The 13,433-nt window shown below is 38.2% G+C and overlaps 1 protein-coding gene across 1 annotated transcript in view; it reads left to right on the forward strand.

Moving 5' to 3' along the window:
* USH2A (usherin) overlaps positions 1-13,433 on the forward strand; it is a 795,153-nt gene that overhangs the window by 562,011 nt on the left and 219,709 nt on the right. Inside the window, exons 44-45 of the mRNA XM_025367257.1 lie at positions 8,993-9,202; positions 10,532-10,734. Coding sequence (XP_025223042.1) covers positions 8,993-9,202; positions 10,532-10,734 — 413 coding nt within the window. The remainder of the gene's footprint in view (positions 1-8,992; positions 9,203-10,531; positions 10,735-13,433) is intronic.

Consider the following 13,433-nt stretch of genomic DNA (forward strand, 5'->3'; position numbering starts at 1 on the left):
TTTACCTACTTAAGCCTCAGCAATGGCGGGCGCCCCTCCCCCAGCCTCGCTGCTACCTTGCCGGTAGATCACAGACTGCTGTGCTAGCAATGAGGGAGGCTCCGTGGGCGTGGGACCCTCCCGGCCAGGTGTGGGATATGATCTCCTGGTGTGCCTGTTTGCTTAAAGCGCAATATTGGGGTGGGAGTTACCCGATTTTCCAGGTGTTGTGTGTCTCAGTTCCCCTGGCTAGGAAAAGGGATTCCCTTCCCCCTTGCGCTTCCCAGGTGAGGCGATGCCTCGCCCTGCTTCAGCTCTCGCTGGTCGGGCTGCAGCAGCTGACCAGCGCCGATCGTCCGGCACTCCCCAGTGAGATGAACCCAGTACCTCAGTTGAAAATGCAGAAATCACCGGTCTTCTGTGTCGCTCGCGCTGGGAGTTGGAGACTGGAGCTGTTCCTATTCGGCCATCTTGCTCCGCCCCCCGGCAATGTTTCTCTCCTTTTCTCTTTCTTTTGCCTATTGAACCTCCACTCTTAAACTCACTATGTGTCTGCATCTGATTTCCATGGCACGAGACAACGAATGTTGGATGTTTACCTCAATTATTCTGCTTCACTGTGTTGAATAGAAGTGGTGAAAGTAGGCATCTTTGTCTTGTTCCAGTTCTCAGGGGGAATGCTTTTGATATGGTTTGGCTGTATCCCTACCCAACTCTCGTCCTGAATTGTAGCTCCCATAATGCCCACATGTGGGAGGGACCCAGTGGGAGCTAAGTGAATCATGGGGTGGGTCTTTCCTATGCTATTCTCATGATAGTGAATAAGTCTAACAAGATCTGATGGTTTCATAAAAGGAAGTTTCCCTGTATGGCTCTCTTTTCTTGTCCACTGCCATGTGAGATGTGTCTTTCACCTTCTACCACGAGTATGAGGCCTCTCCAGCCATGTGGAACTATGAGTCCATTAAACCTTTCTTTTGTAAATTGCCCAATCTCCAGTATGTCTTTATCAGCAGCATGAGAACAGACTAATACAGTAAGTTGGTACCAGTAGAATGCGGCACTGCTGAAAAGATACCCAAAAATGTGAAAACAACTTTGGAATTGGGTAACAGGTAGAGGTTGGAACAGTTTGGAGGACTGAGAAGAAGACAGGAAAGTGTGGGAAAGTTTGGAACTCCCTAAAGACTTGTTGAATGGCTTTGACCAAAATGCTAATAATGATATGGACAATGAAATTCAATCTGAGGTGGTCTCAGATGGAGATGAGGAATTTGTTGGGAACTGGAACAAAGGTGACTCTTGTTATGTTTTAGCAAAGAGACTGGCAGCATTTTGACCCTGCACTAGAGATTTGTGGAATGTTGAACTTGAGAGAGATGATTTAGGATATCTGACAGAAGAGATTTCTGAGCAGCAAAGTGGTCAAGAGGTGACTTGGGTGCTGTTAAAGGCATTCAGTTTTATAAATGAAGCAGAGCACAAACGTTTGGAAAATTTGCAGCCTGACAATGTGATAGCAAAGAAAATCCCACTTTCTGAAAAGAAATTTAAGCCAGCTGCAGAAATTTACATAATTTACATAAATAATGAGACACTAATCCCCAAGACAGTGGGGAAAATGTCTCCAGGGCATGTCAGAGGTCTTCATGACAGCTGCAACCATCACAGGCCCAGAGGCCTAGGAGGAAAAAGTGGTACTGTGGGCCAGGCCCGGGGTTCCCATGCTGTGTGCAGCCTAGGGACTTGGGCCCTGTGTCCCAGTGGCTCCAACCATGGCTGAAAGGGGCCAGTGTAGAGCTTGGGCCATGGCTTCAAAGGGTGCAACCCCCAAGACTTGGCAGCTTCCACATGGTGTTGAGCCTACCAGTGCCCAAAAGTCAGGAATTGAGGTTTGGGAACCTCCACCTAGATTTCAGAGGATGTATGGAAACACCTGGATATCCAGACAGAAGTTTGCTGCAGGGGCAGACATTCATAGAAAACCTCTGCGGGGGCTGCGCAGAGAGGAAATGTGGGATGGGTGCCTCCACACACAGTCCCCACTGGGGCACTGCCCAGTGCTGCTGTGAGAAGAGGGCCACTGTCCTCTAAACCCTAGAATAGTAGATCCACTAACAGCATGCACTGTGCACCTGGAAAGGCACAGACAATGCTATCCTGTGAAAGCAACCAGGAGGGAGGCTGTACCCTGCAAAGTCACAGGGGCAGAGCTGCCCAAGACCATGAGAACCCACCTCTTGCATCAGCATGAGCTGGATGTGAGACATGGAATCAAAAGAGATCATTTTGGAGCTTTAATATTTGACTGCTCTGCTTGATTTTGGACTTGCATGGGGCCTGTAGCCATTTTGTTTTGGCCCATTTCTCCATTTGGAACAGGTGTATTTAGCCAATGCCTGTAACCCCATGTTTCTAGGAAGTAACTAACTTGCTTTTGATTTTACAGGCTCATAGGTGGCAGGGACATGCCTTGTCTTAGATGAGACTTTGGACTGTGGACTTTTTAGTTAATGCTGAAATGAGTTAAGACTGTGGGAGACTGTTGAAAAGGCATGATTGGCTTTGAAATGTAAAGACATGAGATTTGGGAGGGACCAGGGCAGGATGATATGGTTTGGTTGTGTCCCCATCTAAATCCATCTTGAATTGTAGCTCACAGAATTCCCAAGTGTTGTGGGGGAGACCCAGCAGGAGATAATGGAATCATAGGGGTGGGTCTTTTCCATGCTATTCTTGTGACAGTGAATAAGTATGATGGGATCAGAGGTTTTATAATGGGGAGTTTCCCTCTTGTCTGCCACCATGTGAGATGTGCCTTTCACCTTCTACCATGATTTTGGGGCCTCCCCAGCAATGTGGAACTGCATGAGTCCATTAAACCTCTTTCTTTTGTAAATTGCCCAATCTTGGGTATGTCTTTATCAGCAGCATGAGAATAGACTAATACAGCTTTCAACCTTTCCCCATTCAGTATAATGTTAGCTGTGGTTTTGTCATAGATGTCTTTCATTACATTAAATTATGCCCTTTCTATGCTGACTTTGCTGAGGGTTTTAATTATAAGGGGATGCTGGATTTTATCAAAGGCTTTCTCTGCATCAGTTGAGATGATCATGTGATTTTTGTTTTTAATTCTGTTTATGTGTTGTATCACATTTATTGACTTGCATATGTTAAACCATCCCTGAATCCCTGGTATGAAACCTACTTGATCATGGTGAATTGTCTTTTTGATAATTGCTGTTGGATTTGGTTAGCTAGTGTTTTGTTAAGGATTTCTGCATCTATGTTCATCAGGGATATTGATGTGTAGTTTTCTTTTTTTGTCATGTCCTTTCCTGTTCTTGGTATTAGGATGATATTGGCTTCATAGAATGATGTAGGGAGTATTTCTTCTTTCTATATCTTTTGGAATAGTGTCAATATGATTGGTACCAATTCTTCTTTGAATGTCTGATATAATTCAGCTGTTAATCTGTCTGTTCCAGGACTTTTTTTGTTGGTAACTTTATCATTACCATTTCAATCTCACTGCTTGTTATTGGTCTGTTCAGAGTTTCTCTTACTTCCTGGTTTAATCTAGGAGAGTTTTATATTTCCAGGATTTTATCTATTTCCTCTAGGTTTTCTAGTTTATTTGCATAAAGGTGTTCAAGTAGCCTTGAATGATCTTTTGTATTTCTGTGGTATCAGTTGAAATATCTCCTGTTTTGTTTCTAATTGAGCTTATTTGGATATTCTCTCTTCTTTTCTTGGTTAATCTTCCTAAATGGTCTATCAATTGTATTTGTATTTTCCAAGAACCAGTTCTTTATTTCATTTATCTTTTGTATTGTTGTGTTTGCATGTTTAAATTGCATTTAGTTCTGCTTTGATCTTGGTTATTTCTTTTCTTCTGCTGGGCTTGGATTTGATTTGTTGTTTCTCTAGTTCCATGAGGTGTGACCTTAGATTGTATATTTGTGCTCTTTCAAATTTTTGATATAGGCATTTAAGGCTATGAACTTTCCTCTTAACACTGCTTTTGTTGTATCCAAGAAGTTTTGACAGGCTGTGTCATTATTATCATTCAGTTCAAAGAATTTTTAATTTTCATCTTGATTTCATTGTTGACTCAATGATCATTCAGGAGCAGATTATTTAATTTCCATGTATTTGCATCATTTTGAGGGTTCTTGTTGGAATCGATTTCCAATTTTATTCCACTGTGGTCTGAAAGAGGACTTGATATAATTCTAATTTTCTTAAATTTGTTGAGACTTGCTTTGTGGCTTATCATACAGACTATCTTGGAGAATGTTCCATGTGCTGATGAACAGAATGTATATTCTGCAGTTTTGGGGTAGAATGTTTTATGAATATTTGTTAAGTCTATTTGTTCTAGGGTATAGTTTAAGTCCATTTGTTTCTTTGTGGACCTTCTGTCTTGATGACCTGTCTAGTACTGTCAGTGGAGTATTGAAGTCCCCCACTATTACTGTGTTGCCCTTTTTAAACTCCTATGTGTCAGTTAAAGACAGGCTTTTTCCATCTAGTGAATCCACCATTCCCCAGGGCCTTAGAGTCCTACCTTAGATGGGAAAACTAGACCATCAGAGATGGCCAATTGCTCCTTCATATCTCAGTCCAGATGCATGGGGCCCAGAAAATGTAGTCCAATTATTTGACAAGAAGAGAAAAACGCTGGTATTGGGAGTTCTAGAAATCTTTGCCTTCAGATTACAGAAGATAGCTTTTATCTTCTGTACTATATTTTAAAGTTTAAATAGTATTGGTGATATTGTTAGCAATGTCTTTATTTTTTCATGCCATTCTATTTTATGTATAACAAAGAACTTTACTGTTACTTTTCTTGCCTTTCTCATCTGCTGTTTTCAATGTTCAGTTTATTATTGTTGTTGTTATGATATAATTTTTTTACACAACTATTTTCTCTAAATAGCTTCAGTACTTATCGGCAATTCTCAAATTTTCCCAGCCTTGAGTTCTGGATCTTGATTAATCTTTCTGTCTTCTGAAGAAGATTATTGGATAGTTTTGTCATGAAACGTAGAAAACACAATTAATTAGTTTTATGTTCTCTAAATGTTTGGTGATATAAGAAAGTATTTCTCTCATCTTTACACATTCTCCTAACTTTTGCCTAAGTAAGAAAGTATGTCTGTTGTTTTTACACATAAGTAACCATTTAAATGTGTATAAAATTATTGGATTAAACTATTTCTCATCAAAACTTGTTGAAATTGTTCCATTGTCTTTCAACATTTGACATTCCACATGAGAAGTCTGAAACTTATCTGATTTTTTCGTCCTTTATAAATGTTCCTAATTTTTGGTTTACCTTTAAAATATTGCAATATTCCATGATATGTCTATGTTTGGATATATTGTGATTATCTTGGAGAAAACTATATTAGTCTATTCAGTTTGTAGACATAAGTCATTTTGGGTAAGGTTTAATGGGGCATTTCATAGCCATAATTATTTATTACATTTATTTTTAAGGTAATTAGATTTTTTCTGTTCTCGATGTCTATAATTTTGACTTTCACTGATTTCCTGGTCATTTTCCTGTTAATTCTTTGATATTGTGCATTTTTAACTCTGCTTATTTCTGCTTTCAATGTACGTTTCAATTCTGCCATTGCTTTATATGTTTCATTGCTTTCCTTTCCTATTTAAGGCAGACCCCTTTACATCTCTGTCTTTGTGGGTCTCTTTTTATGATTCCACAAACCTACTTCATAGAGGCTTCTTTTTCATAAAGTCATATCCCTTTTCATTTTTGGTACACCATGCAAATGTTTTATAAAACCTCCATACCATTCTCATAGAAGTAATGTACACAAAACTTCTGCCTTGGAAGGTTCTAGACAAGGTTTCCCTTGTCTTATGGTAGGAAGAAGCCTTATAACTTATGTTTTTCTATTTAAAAAAGGAGAGATACATTCAGGTCCAGCTTTTCTCAATAGATAGGGAGGGTGAAATTTACTTGCCTCTTCATTCCAGCTGTTTCCATGTTAATAGCCTTCCTCTCTCAGAGGCAAAGTCAAGGTCATCAGCCTTTAATTTTGTGCTGGTCTATTGAACTGAGGATGTATCTTCTTTTTCTTAGGTGGTTCACTGACTTAGGAAGAGTGCATCGAAGTTTAAAGACCTTATTTGAGCAATGAAAAAGATGCTCTTATGCATGTACTGCTCCCAGAACTTCTCATGTAATATCCAGGAATATGTATAAAATTATATGTGTTTCTACATTTTTCTATGTTTTGGATTCCCAAGTGTAACATCCATATGAGTGGAGAAACAAGTGTTGAAGCAAATGGTGGAAAGAGGAAAAATAGGCCAGAAATCTGGTACTTGTTTTCCAGAAATGCTGCCTGTTTCTGATCTCAACAGCCTCCATAGCATGCAGTAAGACATAAACAATGGAATGGAATCACCATCTTTTCCTGTTGTTCTAGGTTCTGTTCTGTTTTAGAGGGGTTGACATATGGTGCATGGCTAAGAAGGGACATTTAATGGGGTCTCATCCAGACATTGACATATGATCTTTGCTTGTCTTGAACTTGTGCTAGTGGAAATGTATTTAATGTATCTACAAAGGTATATTAATTGGAACTGGATAGTGCAGATAACAGACAAATTTAATAACTCAAGTGAAATTAATTTATATATGTAAGTAAAGTTTGAAAGCATTTCATTAAGATTGTATCTTTAGGGCTTGACTTTATAATCAGCCTGCTCACTTAACAAACTAAAATTCAACATAAACTACAAATCTAGTACACTTTGCATTATACCATAGCAGCCACAAATTAATGAGTAATAAATAATGCTGTGAGCCAGTAGAAAATGATGATAGTAACAGAAGAAACATTTGCACTCACTATACCCATGGCTTTGCTGTACTTGGTGAATATTATCATTCAGGAAAACTTTAAGGGATTTTAATAGTCAGTTCCTGCCAGTGATCAATAATGACCTCATTATTGCATGTGCTTACATTTTTGTGACATCAGAGGAAAGAAACATTGCAAAACCCAGAATTTCCCAAATTAATTGCTAAAGGTCTTCCAGTACAAACTCTTCCAACTACACTGGCACATCAAACCCTTTTAACTAGTTCTAGAGCTAAAGTGAAAGCAGTAGTGTATTTAGGAAAAACAAAAAGGAAAACCCAGTATTCAGTTTTTAAGCAAAATCACCAAGACTTTAATGTAAACAGGTCCTGTAAAGAAACATACTATTCTCAAAGCTGTATCACTTTATATGGCCATATACTGGGATCTCACATATAAATGAATATATATAAGGAGAAATCGCCACTTTTTCCTCCCCATTCTTGGACTAATGCTGTTTAACTTTTTTTTTTTTTTTTTTTTTCCCTGAGACATGGTCTCATTATGTTGTCCAGCCTGGAGTACAGTGGCACAATCTCAGCTCACCACAACCTCTGCCTCCTGAGCTCAAACCATCCTACTGCCTCAGCTTCCTGAGTAGCTGGGACTACAGGTGTGTGCCATCACGCCTGGTTAGTTTTTGTATTTCACGGAGAGATGGGGTATTGCCATGTTTCCCAGGCTGGTCTCAAACTCCTGAGCTCAAGTGATCTGCCTGTCTCAGCCTCGTAAAGTGCTAGGATTACAAGTGTGAGCCACTGTGCCCGGCCTGAGTAATTTTTGTTTGCATAATTTGACATGAAATTTCAGAAGGCCGGTAAGCCAACACTCCACCCCCATCCTAACAAACGAAGGTAATCATTTCTGTTTAAAAGCCTCTGAAAATAATATTGATGTAAGTAGAGCAACATATAACTTCCTACCTAAGAAAATATAGCTGTTTTCATGTTCTCTCATTAAAGAATCATTGCGGGCAGATAATGAGAAGCAGAGCCTAAGGAAAAGAATGGATAAATTGGGAGAAAGAGGAGATAAAATAATAGACTGGTCTTTGAAAGGATAAGCATTGAAGAATTGATGAGTTATATTTGCAAGACAGTTAGTGATTGATTTTGGTATCTTTTAAAGGCTTGTCTACATTACAGAAACACATTGGACTAGAAGAGAAGGATGAGAGCCCTGATAAAAATTTAAGTATTATCCTGAGCCAGTCCTTAAGGGGAGCATGCTATGTAGCCCTGTTACGTTGACAGTGTACATAAAGGATATCTATCTAAGCATCCTTCTAGGTATCATTTAGCAAATGTTGTTAGCAAGTTAAGAAATTGTGTCTAGGATCTGTGTCAGGAAATGCCTTTATTTGTATTAGCCTAGTCTTCTCTCTAGGATTATGTTACTTATGAGCGGAAGTTGTTCCACATATTGTATACTTTTGTTTTCGTCTTAGTTCCCTTTCATAAGTGTTATATCAAAGTTCTGATGATTCATTGAATAATTATAAGTTGCAAAATTAAAATATTTAAAGGAAATTAAAAAGTTAATGCGATTTTTTATAAGACTCATATTCCTATATAAGACTGCAATTAATTATGGGATTGGGCAAAAAAGCAAATTATTAAAAAACAAAAACTGTCCAGGTGCGGTTGTTCATACCTGTAATCCCAACACTTTGGGAGACTGAAGTGGGAGAATCACTTGAAGCCAGAAGTTTGAGACCAGTCTGGGAAACATAGCAAGACCCTGTGTCTACAAAGAAACTAATAAAAATTAACTAGTGTGATGGCCTGAGCCTATAATCCCAGCTACTTGGAAGGCTGAAGCAGGAGGATCATTTGAGCCCCAGACGTCAAGGCTGCCATGAGCCAAGATTGCACCATTGCACTCCAACCTGGGTGACAGAGCGAGACTGTCTCAAAACTAAATAAATAAAGTAAAAACTCTCACCACTAGCACCACCAAAAAGGAGATCCCATAAGCTTTTTTAACATTTCCAAAACAAGGCTCTCTAAGCTTCTTTTTTTCTCATTCTAGAAAGCTAATGGTAGAATTTTTTTTTTCCCCTGAAACCCTCAGCTACATTCACTGTGTCCTGCATTTATTGTTGACAGCTATTCAAGACCTACAAGGTGAAGTTGAATATTATACACTTGTTTGGAGTTCTGCTACCTCAAACGACTCTCTAAAAATCTTGCCAGATGTAAACTCTCATGTCATTGGCCACCTAAAGCCAAACACAGAGTATTGGATCTTTATCTCTGTCTTCAATGGAGTCCACAGCATCAACAGTGCAGGACTTCATGCAACCACTTGCGATGGGGGTGAGTCCAGATTCTAAAAGATATTTGCTTCAGAGATGTGAGTGAAATTGATTGATTCTTGCTGGGGTTGAGATCAGTCATCCCTCCATTATAAAATTTCCGGTGTAGGAGGGAGGCGGGTGGGGGCTGAAATGCTTAAGTGCTCACTGTCGTCAGTAGCAGATCAATAAGCAGTCCCATTGAGACAGAAGCACAAGCTCTAATAATGAGATATCAGCCCAGTTTGTTCCTGTTCTTTTCAGTGTATACTTATTTTAGAGCTGAGTTCACATCAATAAATGGTGACATTTAGAAACATTTTTTTTTTAAGATTTGCCCTCAGAAGCAGTATGTTTTTCAAAACGACAGCCAAACACAGTGAGAGCCCTCCCTGAGTCACCAGAAATGGTAGGTGGAAGTTCAGCCCCTGAGAAAAATTGCCTATGACTCATTTCTAAGCCAGTTAGCAAGGGGGAGAAAGCAAGGGAAGCAACTTGTGAATCTGAAATGTGTTTGGAATGGTCTTTCTAATCTTTTTGGCTTTATAAAGTCTCATTATAAACATTATAATATCATTACCTCCCAAGCAAGTGTTCCAGGTCATTAGCAGAGCTCTTTAAGTGTGGAACCCATTTCCCTTTGTGGTGCCAAAGGTCGGCACCTTTTGTTTATAAAATAGGGTAGATCACAAGGACAATTCTTCAACTAGTTAAGATGGGTTCTTATGATAAAAATAGGTCTTTGCATAGTTATTTCTGACATGCTTGAATAATTATGTAATTTAACGCTAAGCAAGATTTTTTTCTTATGTTAGATTTCATCATTACCTATGATAATCAACATTCAAAATCATTTACATAATGACAATATTGCATTATTGCTTCATATTGCTTGAGTTACAAGCTAGTAACATCAAATTATTTTTCACGTTCCACCAGCCTCATTGTATTTGAGTTTTATTTTTTGCTTAAGGAGCAAATTTTATTTCCTTCCCTCCCTCCCCTGCACCTTGAAGGTATAGAGTGAAGGCACGGAAAAAAAGACAAAAAATAGATATGTGTTAGTGGTGCAGATGGGTGAATAATTCATCATCATATCCCACTGGTCACATAGTATTGAAGATTAGCACTATGCTGGTGGTATAAAGCATTTTACCACCAATTCTTATGGTTTCTAACTGAGAGTATAATAAGGCAATTTACAGAGGACTACAGACTGTGATAACTTCATCAGCGAAAAGCAGATAAGCAACGAACCCTTTGCTAAACCTAAATACTAATCTGCATTTAGCTTAACATGTGCTTTTTCAGAGACAGCTGGAGTTTATTCAGTTTCTTCCTTTAATTCTAGAGCCTCAGGGCATGCCTCCTCCAGAGGTTGTCATCATCAACAGTACAGCTGTACGTGTCATCTGGACATCTCCTTCAAACCCAAATGGTGTTGTCACTGAGTATTCTATCTATGTAAATAATAAGCTCTACAAGACTGGAATGAATATGCCTGGGTCGTTTATTCTGAGAGACCTGTCTCCCTTCACTGTCTATGACATTCAGGTTAGAATATTGCTTTTTGATGGTTAGGCTTATGGATATGTTAAATAAAATGTGCCAGGCTATGTCTTCAAGTGGATATCTTCTGTCTTGGTTACAGATTATTTCTTTGGTGGGGAAGGGAAAAGAGAGAAGGGAAATTGATCAGAATTAAATCTGTGTGCTGTAGGCAAACATGTGAGTCTCTGGAGAGAAGATAATGATAATACAGAAAACGATGGTGATGAGGATGGTGATGAAATTCTCACTGGCAAAATGAAGCTAATCATGTATTCTAAATAAATCTTGCTGAGCAGTTTACCTTTTCCCTGGATCTTTTACTGAAATCAAAATCAGAATCAGTTTATAAATGTGGAGATTTTTTTTCTCTTCCCTTTTCTCCTATTTACTAATTTAATATCTCCAGAGAAGTTATGAAACTTCACTTGGTTTCAAATTCCTCTTTTGTAAGGGCAATGGACTAGATGACTTAAAACATTCTAGCCACCTCTAGCATTCTGTGATTCTGAATGCAACAGGAAGACATAAATAAAAAATATAGCAGACAAAAAATATTAAAAGGTTTTATCTGAAGATGAAATAAATATATTTATTCATCACTCAAAAACTGTTCAATGTTCTCCGCATATGTGAGAGTAATTGTGGTCAAAATTTTTGCCGTTGGACTTCTTTAAGAATCTTATGAAGTCAGTGTACTCTGCCTTAGAAAAATATTTATGCACTTGTATGACAAAATTTAACACACAATTTTAGAAAGTGCACTGATCACTTGAAGTCAAATTCATAGGCTTCTTCAGGGGCTACTGGCCTAAAAGGTAGAAAAAATATAGGGAATACTAAGGCATATAAAACAAGGAACTTATCTTCACAGAATTGGAAATCTTGTTGGAGTACCAAGACATAAAAGATAGCAAGGCTAAATGTGCAAATGAGTGATGGAAAAAAAAATCAGAGTATTTCAGAAACCCCACGTTTAGAGAAAGCTTGCAATTTACTAAATTTTTTAATGAACTATGCTACTTCTAAAATTCTTAAGAGCTTCATAAGATAATTTTCAGAAGATACTAAGCACAGAAACTTTTTATTGGTTCTATCTATTTAGTAGTACTACCTCATTCAGGTTTCCATCTCCTTTTCCTGACATTTGAGGTTAAGACATACATAATCATCTGGCTACAACCAACACTTTAGTCTCCCCTACTGTGACTCATAGACCTAGCTTCCTAAGAAAACCAAATAAAAATATCTTTGAATAAAGGAGAAAGGTACATTAATTATTTTTCTTTTTTTTTTATTTAAATGTATTTTATTTTAAGTTCCGGGATACACGTTCAGGACTTGTAGATTTGTTACATAGGTAAACATATGCCACGGTGGTGTGCTGCACCTATCAACCCATCTACCAAGTATTAAGTTCCACATGCATTATTAGCTATTTATTGTGATGTTCTCCCTCCCCTGATGCCCCCACAACAGGCCCCAGTATGTGGTGTTCCCCTCCCTGTGTCCATGTGTTCTCGGTGTACAGCTCCTACTTGTAAGTGAGAACATGTGATGTTTGCTTTTCTGTTCCTGTGTTAGTTTGCTGAGGATAATGGCTTCCAGCTCCATCCATGTCCCGGCAAAGGACATGATCTCATTCCTTTTTATGGCTGCATGGTATTCCATGGTGTACATGTACCACATTTTCTTTATTCAGTCTATAATTGATGGGCATTTTGGTTGATTCCATGTCATTGCTATTGTGCATAGTGCTGCAATGAACATATGCATGCATGTATCTTTATAATAGAATGATTTATATTTCTTTGGGTATATACCCAGTAATGGGATGGCTGGGTCTAATGGTATTTCTGGCCCTAGGTCTTTGAGAACTCACCACACTGTCTTTCACAATAGTTGAACTAATTTACATTCCCACCAACAGTGTAAAAGTCTTTCTATTTCTCCACAGCTTCACCAGCATCTGTTGTTTCTTGAGTTTTTAATAATCACCATTCTGACTGGCATGAAATGGTATCTCATTGTGGTTTTGCTGTGCATTTCTCTAATCATCAGTGATGTTGAGCTCTTTTTTGTATGCTTGTTGGCCACATAAATTCTTCTTTGGAGAAGTGTCTGTTCATGTCCTTTACCTACTTTTTTAAATGGGTTTTTTTTTTTCTTGCAAATTTGTTTAAGTTTCTTATAGATTCTAGATATTAAACCTTTGTCAGATGTATAGATTGCAAAAATTTTCTCCCATTCTGTAGGTTGCCTGTTCACTCTCATGATAGTTTCTTTTGCTGTGCAGAAGCTCTCTAGTTTAATTAGATTCCATTTGTCAATTTTTGCTTTTATCATAATTGTTTTTGACATTTTTGTCATGAAATATTTGCCTGTGTCTATGTCCTGAATGGTATTGCCTAGGTTTTCTTCTAGGATTTTTATAGTTTTGGGCTCTACATTTAAGTCTTTAATCCATCTTGAGTTACTTTCTGTATAAGATGTAAGGAAGGTGCCCAGTTTCAATTTTCTGCATATGGCTAGCCAGTTTTTCCAGTACCATTTATTAAATAGGGAATCCTTTCCCCACTGCTTGTTTTTGTCAGTTTTGTTGAAGATCAGATAGTGGTAGATGCACAGTCTTCTTTCTGAGGTCTCTATTCTGTTCCCTTGGTCCATTTGTCTGTTTTTGTATCAGTACCATGCTGTTTTGGTTA

The sequence above is a fragment of the Theropithecus gelada genome, chromosome 1 (assembly GCF_003255815.1).
Source record: "Theropithecus gelada isolate Dixy chromosome 1, Tgel_1.0, whole genome shotgun sequence".
NCBI lineage: Eukaryota > Metazoa > Chordata > Mammalia > Primates > Cercopithecidae > Theropithecus > Theropithecus gelada.